The sequence below is a fragment of the Rhinoraja longicauda genome, chromosome 24, assembly GCF_053455715.1.
Source record: "Rhinoraja longicauda isolate Sanriku21f chromosome 24, sRhiLon1.1, whole genome shotgun sequence".
NCBI classification, from domain to species: Eukaryota; Metazoa; Chordata; class Chondrichthyes; order Rajiformes; family Arhynchobatidae; genus Rhinoraja; species Rhinoraja longicauda.
The window spans coordinates 31,417,473-31,434,076 of NC_135976.1; the positions used below are offsets into that span (position 1 = coordinate 31,417,473).

The 16,604-nt window shown below is 53.2% G+C and overlaps 1 protein-coding gene across 5 annotated transcripts in view; it reads right to left on the reverse strand.

The window, feature by feature from the left end:
* Window positions 1-1,023: 1,023 nt before the first annotated feature.
* LOC144605576 (transcription factor SOX-13-like) overlaps window positions 1,024-16,604 on the reverse strand; it is a 133,703-nt gene continuing 118,122 nt past the window's right edge. For all 5 annotated transcript variants that reach the window (XM_078420996.1, XM_078420993.1, XM_078420994.1 and 2 more), the window contains 6 exons: window positions 14,491-14,529; window positions 12,940-13,055; window positions 10,174-10,270; window positions 7,668-7,826; window positions 4,519-4,735; window positions 1,024-3,412 (listed from right to left, as the gene is read on the reverse strand). In XM_078420996.1, coding sequence (XP_078277122.1) covers window positions 3,127-3,412; window positions 4,519-4,735; window positions 7,668-7,826; window positions 10,174-10,270; window positions 12,940-13,055; window positions 14,491-14,529 — 914 coding nt within the window. In that variant the 3' untranslated portion in view covers window positions 1,024-3,126. The remainder of the gene's footprint in view (window positions 3,413-4,518; window positions 4,736-7,667; window positions 7,827-10,173; window positions 10,271-12,939; window positions 13,056-14,490; window positions 14,530-16,604) is intronic.

Sequence of the window (16,604 nt, forward strand, 5' to 3'; positions counted from 1 at the left end):
GAACTATATTCTGTGCTCCTTTGCTCTGCCTCTTGTATTTGAGTTTGGTTTGATTGTATTTATGTTTGGTATTGTGTGATCTGTCTGGACAGCAGACAAGACCAAGCTTTTCGCTGCACCTCGGTACATGTGACAAGTTTACAGATGAGGCATTGGAAAAGGTTCTTCGGCCCATCGAGTACCTGCTGGCCATCGATTAGCCATTCACTAGTTCTACGTCATCCCACTGTGGCATCCTAGGCACCAGGCTAATTAACCCACAAACCTGTTCGTCTTTCGAGTGTAGGAGGAAACCGGAGCACCCTGAGGAAACCCACGCAGTTCCCCCCCCCCCCCCCCCCCACCTCCACCTCCACCTTTGCTACCCAAGCTGCCGACTATCTCATGGTGGGCCGAAGAGCCTGCTTCTGTGTGTGATTTTGTATACGGCCACAAAATCAAAGTGCTGGAGTAACTCAGCGGGTCAGGCAGCAGCTCTGGAGAAGAATGGGTGACATTTTGGGTCGGGACCCTTCAGACTGAAAGTAGAGGGGGGATGGGGAGGGGGGATGGGGAGGGGGGGAACTAGGGGTAGGAAAAGGCCAGAACAAAGCAGGCCCGGCAACAGATGACCAGGGAAGGGTGGAGCCCACAATGGTCCATTGTTGGCTGGGGAAGAGGTGATAAGGAAGGGATGCAAGAATGCGAACAGTGGAACTAGTAGGAAGACTAGTGTGGGGGAGGTGTGATGGGGGGGGGGGGGTAAACTACAAACCTGCACGTCTTCGGAGTGCGGGAGGAAACCGGAGCACCCGGAGAAAACCCACGCAGGTCACGGGGAGAAGGTGCAAACTCCGTACAGGCAGCGCCCCTGGTCAGGATCGAACCCGGGTCTCCGGCGCTGTGAGGCAGCAGCTCTACCCGCTGCACCACCCTCTCCCCCCATCGCCAACATTGGCCGATATCATTCCCCGAGACCAAACGCTTTAGTTTATTGTGCAACGAAAAGTCCGTGAAATAAAAACCAAGGGGAGCAACAAAGGGTTGTCATTTTCCACTTTATTTTGAAAGTACTAATAAATGTCAATGACCCCTAATGGGAGATCATCTCTCTTGTTAGCGGGAACATGTTTATATATATTACACTGTAGAAATCAAGGCAGATTCACATTGTCAAATGGTCTTTATTTTTCCAATTCTCATCTAAAAACAAAACAAAAACAAAAACAAAAAATGCCGCGGTGCCTCGTGGGGAAGGCTCCTGATAATGAGTTCTGTACGATCTACGTACATACAACGCGCTGGACCCACCTGGACCAGGTCAGTCTTCACAAACGTACACTTAAATTAAAGTCTGATAATCTTTCACGTCACTGTAACAGAGAAATCCCGATCCATTTCTCCAAACGTCACAAACTCCCAACCAGATCCTAACTCCACGCTAAGGGAACAGAGTCTCACAACTGCCTTCCAATCTTACCCTCCCCTCCCGAATAAGGAGGAACTAAAAACACTGAACAAAAAAAAATAGTTGATTTAAAAAGGTATAAGGAGTTTCGTGTGTGCGTGTGTGTGTCGATCATCTGCAACGGCTTGCATTGACTGGTCTGTACAATTGCACACAACTTGCCCACGGCAAGGAGAGCACGCACATACGTGTACACAAGGAGAGTCCGCACACGCGTGTGTGTCTCTGCATTTGCATGTGTACACGCAGACGCGCAGAGAAACACACGTGCAAATGCAGAGACACACACACGCACACAGACAATACAAAGCGCTGGAGTAACTCAGCACACACACACACGCACGCACGCACACACACACACCCAGACACACGCACACATATACTGACGCAGATACACCCACACTGACGCATATGTACACAGACAATACACAGAGTGCTGGAGTAACTCAGCAGAGACACACACACAGAAACAGATCCAGGCTCACACAAGCACACACACACACACACACAGATCTAGACACACACACACACACAGATCCAGACACACACACACAGATCCAGACACACACACACACAGATCCAGACACACACACAAATACAGACCCGCACACGCACAGATCGTGACACACACAGACACGCAAACACAGACTCAGAGAGAGACACACGGACATGCACAGGCACACGCATGCACATGTGCACACACACACACACACACACATATGCGCACACACATAAACGCACCCACAGACTCAGAGACACGCACACACTGCACGCACACACAGTAAACAGATCGCAAAGTTACTTTTAAAAAAGTCCTTTATACAAATATTGACATCTATTTCCAAACATACCGCTAAGTAGCCGAGGTAAACACAGTATTTGAGAGGTCTTTGAGGATAGGTGACGATTACGGTCGACACCCCTCCACAGAACCTTCTCGACGCCTCGACCCGAATCGTCACCCATTCCTTTTCTCCAGAGATGCTGTCTGACCCGTTGAGTTGCTCCGGCTTTTTGTGTCTATCTTCACTGTAAAAGTTCAGATCCGTAATGGGGACAGAGACACACGCACACAGACTAGCACACACACGTGCACACAGACTCACACACACATGCACACTCTCACGCACACACGTGCACACAGACCCACGCGCACACACGTGCACACAGACTCACGCGCACACACACACACACACACATGCACACTCTCACGCACACACGTGCACACAGACTCACGCGCACACACGTGCACAGACTCACGCGCACACACACATGCACTCTCACATACACACGTGCACAGACTCGCGCACTCACGCACACAGACTCACGCGCACACACACACACATGCACTCTCACACACACACGTGCACACAGATTCGCGCACTCACGCACTCACACATGCACTCTCACGCACACATGCACTCTCACGCACACACATGCACACTCTCACACACACGTGCACACTCTTGCACACACACTCACACACACATGCAGACTCACACACACGTGCACAGACTCGCGCACACGCAGATGCACACACTCTCACACACACACATGCACACACAGACTCACTCACACACGCATGCACAGACCCACGCGCACAGACGTGCTCACAGACTCACGCGCACACACACACACGCACACACAGACGGCCACACACACACACACCCGCGCTGCGGTTAGTCGGTGAGGATCAGGTTCTCTCCGTCGCTGCGATACTCCACGTCTGAGTCGTCCTCCTCCACGTACTGGTACATGTCCACGCCGGCGCCCGGCAGCCGCAGCTCCTTGCCGTGGGGCAGCTCACGCTGCAGGCTGCGGGTGTTGAGGATGATGGGCATGCTGGGGTCAGGGCTGCACGGCTGGAACGGCTCCACTGCTGCCTGCTGCACCGGCAGAGAGCCCACTGCCAGCGGGCCCCCGTACACCAGGTCAGACCCATGCAGGTGCACCTGGTCCTGCTGGCTGCAGAGCGGGAGAGAGGGGGGGGAGAGAGAGAGAGGGGGGAGAGAGAGGGGAGAGGGAGAGAGAGAGAGGGGAGAGAGGGAGGGGGGGAGAGGGAGGGGGAGAGAGAGGGGGAGAGAGAGGGGGAGAGAGGGAGGGGGTGAGGGGAGAGAGGGGGGAGAGAGAGGGGGGAGAGAGAGGGGGGAGAGAGAGTGGGGAGAGAGAGAGAGGGAGGGGGGGAGAGGGAGGGGGAGAGAGAGGGGGAGGGAGGGGGAGAGAGAGGGGGAGAGAGGGAGGGGGTGAGGGGAGAGAGGGGGGAGAGAGAGGGGGGAGAGAGAGGGGGAGAGAGAGTGGGGAGAGAGAGAGAGGGGAGAGAGGGAGGGGGAGAGAGGGGGGGAGAGAGAGAGAGAGGGGAGAGAGGGAGGGGGAGAGAGAGGGGGAGGGAGGGGGAGAGAGGGAGAGAGATAGGGGAGAGAGAGGAGGGGAGAGAGGGAGGGGGAGAGAGAGAGAAAGAGAGGGGGAGAGAGAGAGAGAGTGAGAGAGAGGGGGAGGGAAAGGGGAGAGGGAGAGTGAGAGAGGGGGGAGAGAGAGAGAGGGGGGGAGAGAGATAGAGGGGGAGAGAGAGAGAGAGAGGGGGCGGGAAAGGGGGAGAGGGAGAGAGAGAGAGAGAAGGACAATGTCACACAGATGAACAGTTGAAGCCTTGACGATCTGCCCACCTTCTCCCTGTCACCTGCCTGGGTTTTCTCCGGGTGCTCCGGTTTCCCCCAAAGACGTGGGGCCCTGTAGGTTAATTGGCTTTTGTACGTGGATGTGGGGAGGAGGCTTCCACTAGTTTGGTTTTGTTTAGTTTGGAGACACAGCGTGGACACAGGCCGACCAGTGATCCCCGCGCACTGACATTCTCCTGCACGCGTTGGGGACAATTCACAATCACGCCGAGTCAATTAACCTGGGAGGAAACCGGAGCGCCCGGAGAAAACCCACGCAGGTCACGGGGAGAACAGAGCGCGCAAACTCCGTACGGACAGTGCGTGCCCGCGGTCAGGATGGAACCCGGGTCTCCGGCGCGGTGAGGCGGTGGATCTACCACGACCGTGTCACCGTGGGCGCGGGGAGCGACTCACCCGACGGAGTAGCACTGCTGGACCTCCTGGCGCCGGTACTTCATCAGCGCCTTGTACTCGCCCACCCGCAGACGCTTGCCGTCCACGATGCACGTGCGCTTGGGCCGCGGCTTGTACTTGTAGTCCGGGTACTTCTCCAGGTGCTGCCGGCTGAGCCGGGCCTGCTCCTCGTAGTACGGCTGCTTCTCCACGTTCGACATGGACTTCCACCGCGACCCTGAGGAGCACCAAACACAGACGCAAACCGTCAGCAACCGCAGGCACGCACGTACACACACAAACCCACACACGTACACACACACGCACACGCAGACACACGTACACACACTCACACACACGTACACACACACACGTACACACGCATGCACGCACACACGTACGCACACACGCACACACACACGCACGCACACACGCACGCACACACCCACATACGCACGCACACACACGCACGCACACACATACGCACACACACACACATACGTACTCACACACACGTACACACACTCACACACACGCACGCACAAACGCACGCACGCACACACACACACGCATGCACGAAGCACACGCACGCACACTCGCACGCACGCACGCACACACCAGCGTGATACATAGAAACACAGAAAAATGGGTACAGGAGGCCATTCGGCCCTTCGAGCCAGCACCACCATTCACTGTGATTATTCACTCCACAATCACTACCCCGTTCCTGCCCTCTCCCCATTTCCCTTGATTCCGTTATCCCGAAGAGCTCCATCTAATCCTCTCTTGAATTCATCCAGTGAATCGGCCTCCACTGCCTTCTGTGGCAGGGAATTCCACAGATTCACAACTCTCTGGGTGAGATGCTGCCTGAGTTACTCCGGCACTCTGCGCTTTGCTCTGGCTTCCAGCGCCTGCAGTTCCTCGCGCCTCCATTTCACATTTCGATTTAAACGACTCCTGTAGAATAGCTCTTGGTCACGACTCTTGCACTCTCCCCATATCCTTTTAGCCCGAAGAGCTAAATCTACCTCTTGTACCTTTAGTGTAGGAATAAACTGCGGATGCTAGTTTACACTGAAGGTACGCACAAAAAGCTGGAGTAACTCAGCAGGTCAGGCAGCATCTCTGGAGAGAAGGAATGGGTGACGTTTCGGGTCGAGACTGAAGAAGGGCCTCGACCCGAAATGTCACCCATTCCCTCTTTCGGGAGATGCTGCCTGTCCCGCTGAGCTACTCCAGCTTTTGTGCCCATCGTCACTGGTCCTTTTAGATTAGTTTAGTTTAGGTCAGCGCCCTTCCACCCTCTGCGCCGACCAGCGATCCCCGCACACTAACTCTACCCGACACGCACTGGGGACAGTTTACAATGTATACCAAGCCAATTAACCCACTAACCTGCACGGCTTTGGAGTGTGAGAGAGAACGGGCGGCACGGTGGCGCAGCGGTAGAGTTGCTGCCTTACAGCGAATGCAGCGCCGGAGATCCGGGTTTGATCCCGACTACGGCCGCTGTAAGCACGGAGTTTGTACGTTCTCCCCGTGACCTGCGTGGGTTTCCTCCGAGATCTTCGGTTTCCTCCCTCACTCCAAAGACGTGCAGATTTGTAGGTTAATCGGCTTGGCAAATGTAAAAAGTCGCAAGTAGATAGGGCGGTCAAAAAGGCTTTTGGCACATTGGCCTTCACCAGTCACTGAGCATTGAGTATGGAAGTTGGGAGGTCATGTTGCAGTTGGATAAGACGTTGGTGAGGTCACATTTAGATCCCCATGTTTAAGGAACAGTTAGGCAGGAACATGGATAGGACGGGTTTGGAGGGATATGGGCCAAGCGCGGGCAGGTGGGACTAGTGTAGCTGGGACATGTTGGCCGGTGTGGATGAGTTGGGCCGGAGGGGCCTGTTTCCACACTGTACCACTCTGTGACTATCCTTTTAATGAAGTCTTGTACCTGCCTGTTTGACCTGCCGATTATTTTTGATATTTTCTGATTTTATTTCAGATTTCTCACCCACGGCAAACGCTTTGGAACGATTTGAACTCCCATTGCAGGGCATGAAGGAATTCCTTGGATTAATCCCCAAGGAAAAAAGGCTTGGTGTGGATCCAGAATCAACAATGGGACTTACTCCAAACGAGAGTGTGTGTGTGCGAGAGATTATATTCTCAGTGAAATCCATAGCTTTCTCTCGAAAATGCTCCCTATTGAATTGAAACGTGTTCAAGTCAAAACCGATATTGGCACGGGACTGGTCCGATAGCATTGGACAATGGGAATCCTCAAGAGAGGAAAATGTACGAGGAAAATTAGGCCTCTGTACCTCTGTTCCACGACAATAGACTCAGCTGAAATGATATCAATCTTCTTGATCACGTTTCATTGCCATGTGGGATCGGAGGTGATCAGGTCACACGTGATCGGACCAGAATTAGGTCGCTCGGCCCATCAAGTCTACCCCGCCGTTCAATCATGGCTGATCTATCTCTCTCTCCCGAACCCCACTCTACCATTGCACCATAATTTAATGCACTGGAATGGGTCAGACGGCGGGTATAACGTCAACAAAGGTGACCCAGGGATTCACCGAGCAGCGGAGAGACATGGGGAACTGCTAAGAGGGGGAATAAAAAGACACAGAGTGCTGGAGTAACTCAGTGGGTCAGGCAGCGTCTCTGGAGCAAAAGGACGGGCGGGGTTGTGGATTGTGACCAATCACATGGCCCTGAGATGCTGCCTGACCCGCTGAGTTACGCCAGCACTTTGTGTCTTCACCATAGAATAGTTTAGTTGAGTTTACTTCAGTTGAGTTTAGTTTCGAGATGCAGCGTTGTAAACAGGCCCTGGGGGTCTGTTCCAGCCAGCGATCCCCGTACTCCACCCCACGCACCGGGGACAATTTACAACCTTGCCAATTAGCCTGCAAACCTGTGGAGTGCGGGAGGAAACTGGAGCACCCGGAAAAAAAAAAACCCACGCTGGCCGGTCACGGGGGGAGCGTGCAAACTCCGCGCGGACAGCGCCCGTAGTCGGGATCGAACCGGGGTCTCTGGCGCTTGCGAGGCAGCGACTCTGCCCGCCGCGCCACCGTGTCTCTGGTCAAACGCGGAGGCGTTTTCGCGTTTGGGCCGCCTAAACCTCACAGCGGGTTGACTTGACCCAGTCTGCTCACCTAGAATCTTGCTGATGCTGGAATTGTGCATGTCAGGGTAGGTCTGCAGGATCTTCCGCCGTTCGTCCTTGGCCCAGACCATGAAGGCGTTCATCGGCCGCTTGATATGCTCGCCACCTCTCGACTCATAGCCCTTCGAACCAGCAAGCGCCAAGTTTCCTGAGGTGAACAACACAAGCAACACGGATGTAATACAAGGGTGATGATATACAGTTGTACGGTACTTGATTTTGTGTGTTTGTTTGACATTGTGGAGTGTTTGACATTTGGGGCGGTCACGGTGGCGCAGCGGTAGAGTTGCCGCCTTACAGCGAATGCAGCGCCGGAGACCCGGGTTCGATCCCGACTACGGGCGCCGTCTGTATGGAGTTTGTATGTTCTCCCCGTGGTTTTTCTCTGAGATCTTCGCTTTCCTCCCACACTCCAAAGACGCGCAGGTTTGTAGGTTAATTGGCTTGGTAAATGTTTTTTTAAAATCGTTCCTAGTGTGTGTTAACGTGCGGGGATCACTGGTCGGCGCGGACCCGGTGGGCCCAAGGGCCTGTTTCCATGCTGTGTCTCTAAACTAAACTAAAGTAAGTTGTATTATGGTGGTGGATTTTGTTTTGATTTATTTCGTACTGTAAATATTATTATAAACCTGTGAACCTCCCTCAGTACTGCCCCTCCCACAGAGCGATCCTCAGTTGCACACTATTACGTTAACTGGTGGGACGGTCATCATTTTAGACAATAGACAATAGGTGCAGGAGGAGGCCATTCGACCCTTCCAGCCAGCACCGCCATTCAATGTGATCATGGCTGATCATTCTCAATCAGTACCCCGTTCCTGCCTTCTCCCCATACCCCCTCACTCCGCTATCCTTAAGAGCTCTATCTAGCTCTCTCTTGAATGCATTCGGAGAATTGGCCTCCACTGCCTTCTGAGGCAGAGAATTCCACAGATTCACAACTCTCTGACTGAAAAAGTTTTTCCTCATCTCCGTTCTAAATGGCCTACCCCTTATTCTTAAACTGTGGCCCCTTGTTCTGGACTCCCCCAACATTGGGAACATGTTTCCTGCCTCTAACGTGTCCAACTCCTTAATAATCTTATACGTTTCGATAAGATCCCCTCTCATCCTTCTAAATTCCAGAATCTGTGGAATTCTACCACAGAAGGCTGTGGAGGCCAAGTCAGTGGATATTTTTAAGGCGGAGATAGATAGATTCTTGATCAGTACGGCTATCAGAGGTTATGGGGAGAAGGCAGGAGAATGGGGTTGGGAGGGAGAGACGGATCGGCCAGAATTGAATAGCGGAGTAGACTTGATGGGCCGAATGGCTTAATTCTGCTCCTATCATGTATGAACTTGTGACTGGGCTGGTTTTCTAGATCACAGAATATTGGCTGTTATTGCAAGGAGGGCATCGAACGGCCGAGGTTCCCAGAGGGCCCAGACTGTAAGCTGGGGGGCGCCACTGAGCCGGATTCCTCCAAACGGGACCCCCGGGACCGCCGGCCTGTAGGGGGAGCCGCCGAGCCGGCCTCTGCTGGTCCCCCGATGACCAGAGAGCGGGAGGGCGGATGGAGCTGGCGACAACGTCGGTGGAGGGGATGGGGCGAAGAGCGAGGCCGGAGGAGAGGAGGAGGAGACCGGGGTTTGGCCCACCGCGACTGCGAGGTATCGACTGTGGGAGGCTCCCACCCCCCCCCCCCCCTCCCCGGGGTACACCAGTGGGGGGGGCAGGAGTGGGACGAGGGGTCGCTGGTCAATCCACACGACCAAGGAAGGCGAAGGCTGGAGGCCCCGCAGAAGCCTGGGGCTCGCCTGGATCGGGCACTGCTCAGAACAACGAGAGTTTAGTTTAGAGATACAGCCTGGAAACAGGCCCTTCGGCCCACTGAGTCCATGCTGACCAGAGATCCCGGTACACTAGCACTATCCTACACACTAGAGGCAACTTAGGAGCAAAATTAGGCCATTTGGCCCATCAAGTTTACTCCACCATTCAATCAGTCTTCACCCTACTATAGTTATTCAACCAGACGCAACTAAATTTAAGGCAGCTCTTCTCCAAGAAGCCCTTCTTGCTTAAGTCCATACTCAGCCACCTCCAGTTTAAATTCCATTTGGAATATTTTGGAGGACCAAGAACCAAGAACCATGGCTGATCTATCTTTCCTTCCGAACCCCATTCCCCGGCCTTGTCCCCGTAACCCTTGACACCTGTATTAATCAAGAATCTATCGATCTCTGCTTTAAAAATACCCACTGACTTGGCCTCCACGGCCGTCTGTGGCAATGAATCCCACAGATTCACCGCCCGCTGACTAAAGAAATTCCCCCTCATCTCCTTCCTAAAGGTACGTCCTTTTATTCTGAGGCTGTGGCCTCTGGTCCTGGACTGTCCCACCGGTGGGGACGCTCTGTCCACATTGGCTCTGCCCACGAAGTGTCAGTGAGGTGCGGGCCGGCGGGCCAGTCCGCGTGACTCTGTCACTGGGAGAGACCGTGCCACGTACCTTCAGGGTCGTTGCCGATGCAGAAGTCTTCGTTGCTGCTCGCCACTCTGCCGTCCTCTCCTTGCTTTGAGTGCAGAGACTCTGAAACCCTCGAGTCCTGTGGGGAAGCGCAGGGTTAGAGCGCGCACGGGCGGCGCGGCGGCAGCAGAGACGCTACCTCACAGCGCCAGAGGCACGGGTTTTCGATCCCGACCACGGGCGCCGTCTGTACGGAGTTTGCACGTTCTCCCCGTGGGTCTTCTCCGAGATCTTCGGTTTCCTCCCAAAGATGTGCAAGAGGTGAATTGGCTTGGTCGTAAAATGTAAATTGTCGCTAGCGTGCGTGCAGCGTGCGGGGATCGCTGGTCGGCGCGGACCCGGTGGGCCGAAGGGCCTGTTTCCGCGCTGTATCTCTAAACTAAACTAAACCTTGAAGAGGAGCAAACAGTCGCGGGATATGTACACGCCACCTCACTCCCACAGAAACATCGAAAATAGGTGCAGCAGGAGGCCATTTGGCCCTTCGAGCCATTCATTGTGATCATGGCTGATCATCCATAATCAGTAACCCGTGCCTGCCTTCTCCCCATACCCCTTGATTCCACCAGCCCCCTAGAGCTCTATCTAACTCTCTTTTAAATTCATCCACTGAATTGGCCTCCGCTGCCCTCTGTGGCAGAGAGTTCCACAAGTTCACAACTCTCTGGGTGAACATTTTTATTTTCTCACCTCAGTTTCCCAATGGAGAGAAAAGTCCAGGGGCAATGAGAGTGGTTAAAGAAGGCTTGCGGGCCTGCCAGCCTTCATTCATTCACACCAGCATCGAGTGCAAGAGTCAGGAAGTCATTCTGCAGCTCGACAGGACTTGGTGTGTAGGGAGGAAGTGCATTGGAAGGATCCTGGTTGTAACCGAAGATGACACTTAAAGCTGGAGTAACTCAGCGGGTCAGAACGCATCTCTGGAGAGAAGGAACAGGTGACCTTGCGGGTCGAGACCCTTCTTCAGACTATATATATATTATAGGACTTGGGTTAGGCTGCATTCGGAGTACAATGAGCAGTTCAGCTCTCAATAACTTATTTTAGACTTCAGCAGTGCAGTACGGAAACAGGCCCTTCGGCCCACCGAGTCCGCGCTGTCCTGCTATCCCCACACACCAACACTATCCTACATGCGCCAGGGACAATTTACAATTTTACCCCACAGCCAATTAACCTACAACCCTATCTATGCCTCATAATTATATAGTCATCAGGTTCCTCAACCTCCAGCATTCTAGATGTAAAACAACCCAAGACTGTCCGACCTCTCCCTGCAGCGAACATCCCCAAGTCCAGGCATTATCCCCTAGTCCAAGATTATTAAGGGGTTGGACACGTTAGAAACATATTCCCAATGTTGGGGGAGTCCAGAACCAGGGGCCACAGTTTAAGAATAAGGGGTAGGCCATTTAGAACTGAGATGAGGAAAACATTTTTCAGTCAGAGAGTTGTGAATCTGTGGAATTCTCTGCCTCAGAAGGCAGTGGAGGCCAATTCTCTGAATGCGTTCAAGAGAGAGCTGGATAGAGCTCTTAAGGATAGCGGAGTCAGGGGGTATGGGGAGAAGGCAGGAATGGGGTACTGATTGAGAATGATCAGCCATGATCACATTGAATGGCGGTGCTGGCTGGAAGGGCCGAATGGCCTCCTCCTGCACCTATTGTCTATCATTCTGGTAATCCACCTCTGGTAATCATAACCGGCCGGCACGGTGGCCCAGTGGTGGAGTTGCTGCCTCACGGCGCCAGAGACCCCGGGTTCCATCCCGCTTACGGAGTTCGCACGTTCTCCCCGTGACCTGCGCGGCGGGTTTTCTCCGAGATCTCCGGTTCCCCCCTGCACTCCAAAGACGTGCAGGTTTGTAGGTTAATTGGTTCCGGTAAAATTGTAAATGGTCCCGCGCGTGTGTGTGGGATCGAGCAAGTGTACGGGGTGACCGCTGGGACGGCGCCGACTCGCAGGGCTGAAGGTCCTGTTTCCGCGCTGTATCTCTAAAGCTAAAAACTAACGCTGATTTACACCGGAATTTTGTGTCTATCTTCAGTGTGAACCAACATCTCCAGGTGCTTCTTACACATGCTCCATCTGCACTAGTTCCACCTGTCCGCGTTTGGCCCAGATCCCTGTAAACCTTTCGTATCTTATTGAAACATATGAATTTCTTAAGGGGTTGGAGAGGCTAGATGCGGGAAGATTGTTCCCGATGTTGGGGGAGTCCAGAACCAGGGGTCACAGCTTAAGGATAAGGGGGAAGTCTTTTAGGACCGAGATGAGAAAACATGTCTTCACACAGAGAGTGGTGAGTCTGTGGAATTCTCTGCCAGTTGAGGCCAGTTCATTGGCTATATTTAAGAGGGAGTTAGATGTGGCCCTTGTGGCTAAAGGGATCAGGGGGTATGGAGAGAAGGCAGGTACGGGATACTGAGCTGGATGATCAGCCATGATCATATTGAATGGCGGTGCAGGCTCGAAGGGCCGAATGGCCTACTCCTGCACCTATGTTTCTATGTTTCTATGTATCCATGTACCACGTTTTTTTAAAAAAAAGGTTTGTTGGTTAATCGGCTTTGGTGAAACTGTAAAGTGTCTGTGGGGCGTTGGATAGCGCTAGTGTACGGGGTGATCGCTGGTGGGCGCGGACTCTGTGCGCTGACGTTTCCGCGCCGTATCTCTGAGGTCTACAAGTCTGAAGATAACATTGGGCGTGTTTTGAATTGGACATCCCCTGGTCTGGTCAGCACTGACCTTTTCCTTCCTGCCGTTGCTGAGAGCCGGACTTTCCATCGCCCGACTCTTCCCGAGAAAGATCTGCTTCGGGCTCTGCGTGGCCTTGCCGACTGAGTCCTGGTCCATCGACTGGCCTGGAGGGAACAAAGCAGATTGGAGCCAAGACCAACCCATCGCCGGCAACTCACGTTGCAGCACCTTCCACCAGGCTCCACGAACCAGGCCACGCGGCACCCAGGTGGAAACTTCCAGAAGCGAGACGGGAGCTCAACATCAGCCAAGGGACGGGTCACCACAGCTGGCCCTTCATGGGCCCCGATCGCAACCCCCGCTCCCATGGGCAGCAACGCTCAATTGCAACGTCTTTCCCAGCTCCCCATTCCCAACAAATATCCAGGAGAACCATGTTATCACACAGAGAGAGTGAGATGGAGGGGGAGGGAGAGGGAGGAGGAGAGGGAGGGGGAGAGGGAGGGAGAAAGAGAGGGAGAGGGAGAGAGAGGGACGGAGAGAGAGAGAGAGGGAGAGGAGAGGGAGAGAGGGAGAGATGGAGAGGGATAGAGGGAGAGTGAGAGAGAGAGAGAGAGAGAGAGAGAGAGAGAGATTATTTCTACCATTGATGGGGCACTGAGTATGGAGACTTCTTTCAAAGAAAGATAAGCTTTGAGAGTGAAGCAAGGAAACCCAGACAGGTCGTAGAACTTTGGAGACAGCAGGAGAATAGGGTTGAGAGGGAAAGGTGGGTCAGCCATGATTGAATGGTGGCGTAGACTTGATGGGCCGAATGGCCTAATTGTACTCCCGTGACACAAGATCTTATGAGCATAAACATTGTGAATTTATTAGAATCTTGAGACCTCCAGTCAGATCTGTTCCTTGTCCCTTATCTTGAGATGTTCAAGTTCATAGGTGATAGGAGCAGAATTAGGCCATTCGGCCCATCTAGTCCACTCCGCCATTCAATCATGGCTGGTCTATCTCTCCCCCTCAACCCCATTCTCCTGCCTTCTCCCCATAACCCCTGACACCCGTACCAATCAAGAATCTATCTGCCTCTGCCTTAAAAATATCCATTGACTTGGTCTCCACAGCCGTCTGTGGCAATGAGTTCGATCCCGACCTCGGGCGCTGTCCGTACGGAGTTTGTACGTTCTCGTCGTGGAGACCTGTGTGGGTTTTCTCCGGGTGCTACAGTTTCCTCCCACACTCCATTGGCTCGCTGGTTTGTAGGCTAACTGGCTTGGTATAAGTGTAAATTGTCCCTCGTGTGTGTAGGGTCGTGCTAGTATGCGGGGATCGCTGGTTGGCGCGGACTCAATGGGCCGAAGGGCCTGTTTCTGCGCCGTATCTCCAAACTAAACTAAACTGAATGAAACAAACGAAACTAAACTGGAGTAGACTAAAGTAATCTTAACTGGAAAGTGCGGGAGATCGGACTGAGGCCCCAACTCAACCCATAAAGCCATGCATTACATCCCAAGTACATCACAAAATAAAAAGCTGCCACATACATGACTGTTCTGGCTTCACACACAAGGTTAAAAAACGTAATAATGAATGATTACTGACCCAATTGTTTCCTCCAGAAAACTTCTTTACTTATCATTTCTGTTAAAGAAAGGCAGTTGAAAAGGAAAGTTAGTATCCTACTGAACGAGGAGGCCCCGAGAAGTTCCAAACCCCTTACAGGAGCACTTCATAAGACACAAAGCGCCGGAGTAACTCAGCGGGTCAGGCGGCATCTCTGGAGAACGTGGAACAGGTGACGTTTCGGGTCGAGACCCAAAGAAGGGCCACGACCAGAAACATCACCTGTTCCGTTTCCTCCAGAGATGCTGCCCGACCCGCTGAGTTACTCCGGCACTTTGTGTCTATCTTCGTTGCAAACCAGCATCTGCAGTTCCTTCCTACTCAGGAGATCCTCAGCCATGTTTATTGGCACGGCCAGCGTCTCCCCTTCTGTTGGAAGCCCAGTGACATTGTATGGGAAGTGGGAGTCGGTAACCAGATTCGTGAGAGGCGGAGGACTCGAGGGCCTGAGCTACAGGGAGAGACTGAGGAGGCTGGGACTCTATTCCTTGGAGCGCAGGAAGGAGGATGAGGGGTGATCTTGTAGAGGTGTACAAAATCATGAGAGGGTAGACAAACAGAGTCTCTTGCCCAGGTGTGCCAGATCATGAGAAGGATAGGGTAAATGTGTGTTGTCTTTTACCCTCAGTTGGGGAAACGAAAACCAGAGGCCACAGGTATCAGGTAAGGCGGGTAAGATTTAATAGGAACCCGAGGGGCAACCTTTTGTTGTATCAAGGGAATAACATTTGGTGCAAGATAAAGTCCGGTGAAGTCTGACCAAAGATAGTTCAAAGGTCTCCAATGGGGTAGATGGGACATGGCCACACTCGAGATGGTGATAGGACGGTTCAGCTGCCTGATAACAGCTGGGGAAGAAACTGTCCCTGAATCCGGAGGTGTGCGTTTTCAAACCTCTGTACCTTTTGCCTGATGGGAGAGAGGAGAAGAGAGGGGTGCAACTGGTCCTTGATTATGCTGCTGGCCTTGCCGAGGCAGCGTGGGGTGTAGATGGAGTCAGTGGAAGGGAGGTTGGATTGTGTGATGGTCTGGGCTACATCCACAACTAGATTGGGATCCTTCTTCGGACTCGACCCAAAAGGCTACCTAGCCATGTTCTCCAGGGATGCTGCCTGACCTGCTGAGTTACTCCAGCACTTTGTGATTTTTTTTTGTAAACTGGAGTTGCAGTTTTGTTGCAGTTCCTTGCTTCTTCTTCTTCTTCTTCTTCAGCGCCAGAGACCCGGGTTCGTTCCTGACTGTGGGTGTCGTCTGTACGGAGTTTGCACCTTCTCCCTGTGACCTGCGTGGGTTTTCTCTGGGCGCTCTGGTTTTCACCAACATCCCAAAGACGTGCAGGTTTGTAGGTTAACTGGCTTGGGTAAAGATTATAAGTGTGTGTAGGGCAGTGCTAGTGTGCGGGGATCACCGGTCGGTGTGGAGTCGGTGGGCCGAAGGGCTTGTTCATCCACTGTATCTCTAAACTAAACACTACTATGGATGAGTGACTCTGCTGGAGGTGACATATTGGAGTGAAAAATCTCCTGCTCCATCCTGCAGTAGATCATGATGCTCACTGCATTAGGTAACGCAGCGGTAGAGTTGCTGCCTTACAGCGCCGGAGACCCGGGTTCAATCCTGACCACGCTCGCTGTCTGTACGGAGTTTGTACGTTCTCCCCGAGACTTGCGTGGGTTTTCTCCGAGATCTTCGCTTTCCTCCCGCACTCCAAAGGCGTGCAGGTTTGTAGGTTAATCGGATTGACGATATTGTAAATCGCCCCTCCTGTGCGTGTTAGTGTGCGGGGATCGCAAGCAGGCGTGGACTCGGTGGGCCGAAGGGCCTGTTTCCACACTGTACCTCTAAACTACACTGGGCACGACTGTGGACAGACACAAAAAAAAAACTGGAGTAACTCAGCGGGACGGGCAGCGTCTCTGGAGAGAAGGAACGGGCGACGGTTCGGGTCGAGACTCTTCTTCAGACGCGACCCGAAACGTCACCCATTCCTTCTCTCCAGAGATGCTGCCCGTCCCGCTGAGTTACTCCAGCTTTTTGTGTAAACCAGCATCTGCAGTTCCTTTCCGAAACACACAACTATGGATGAGTCAATC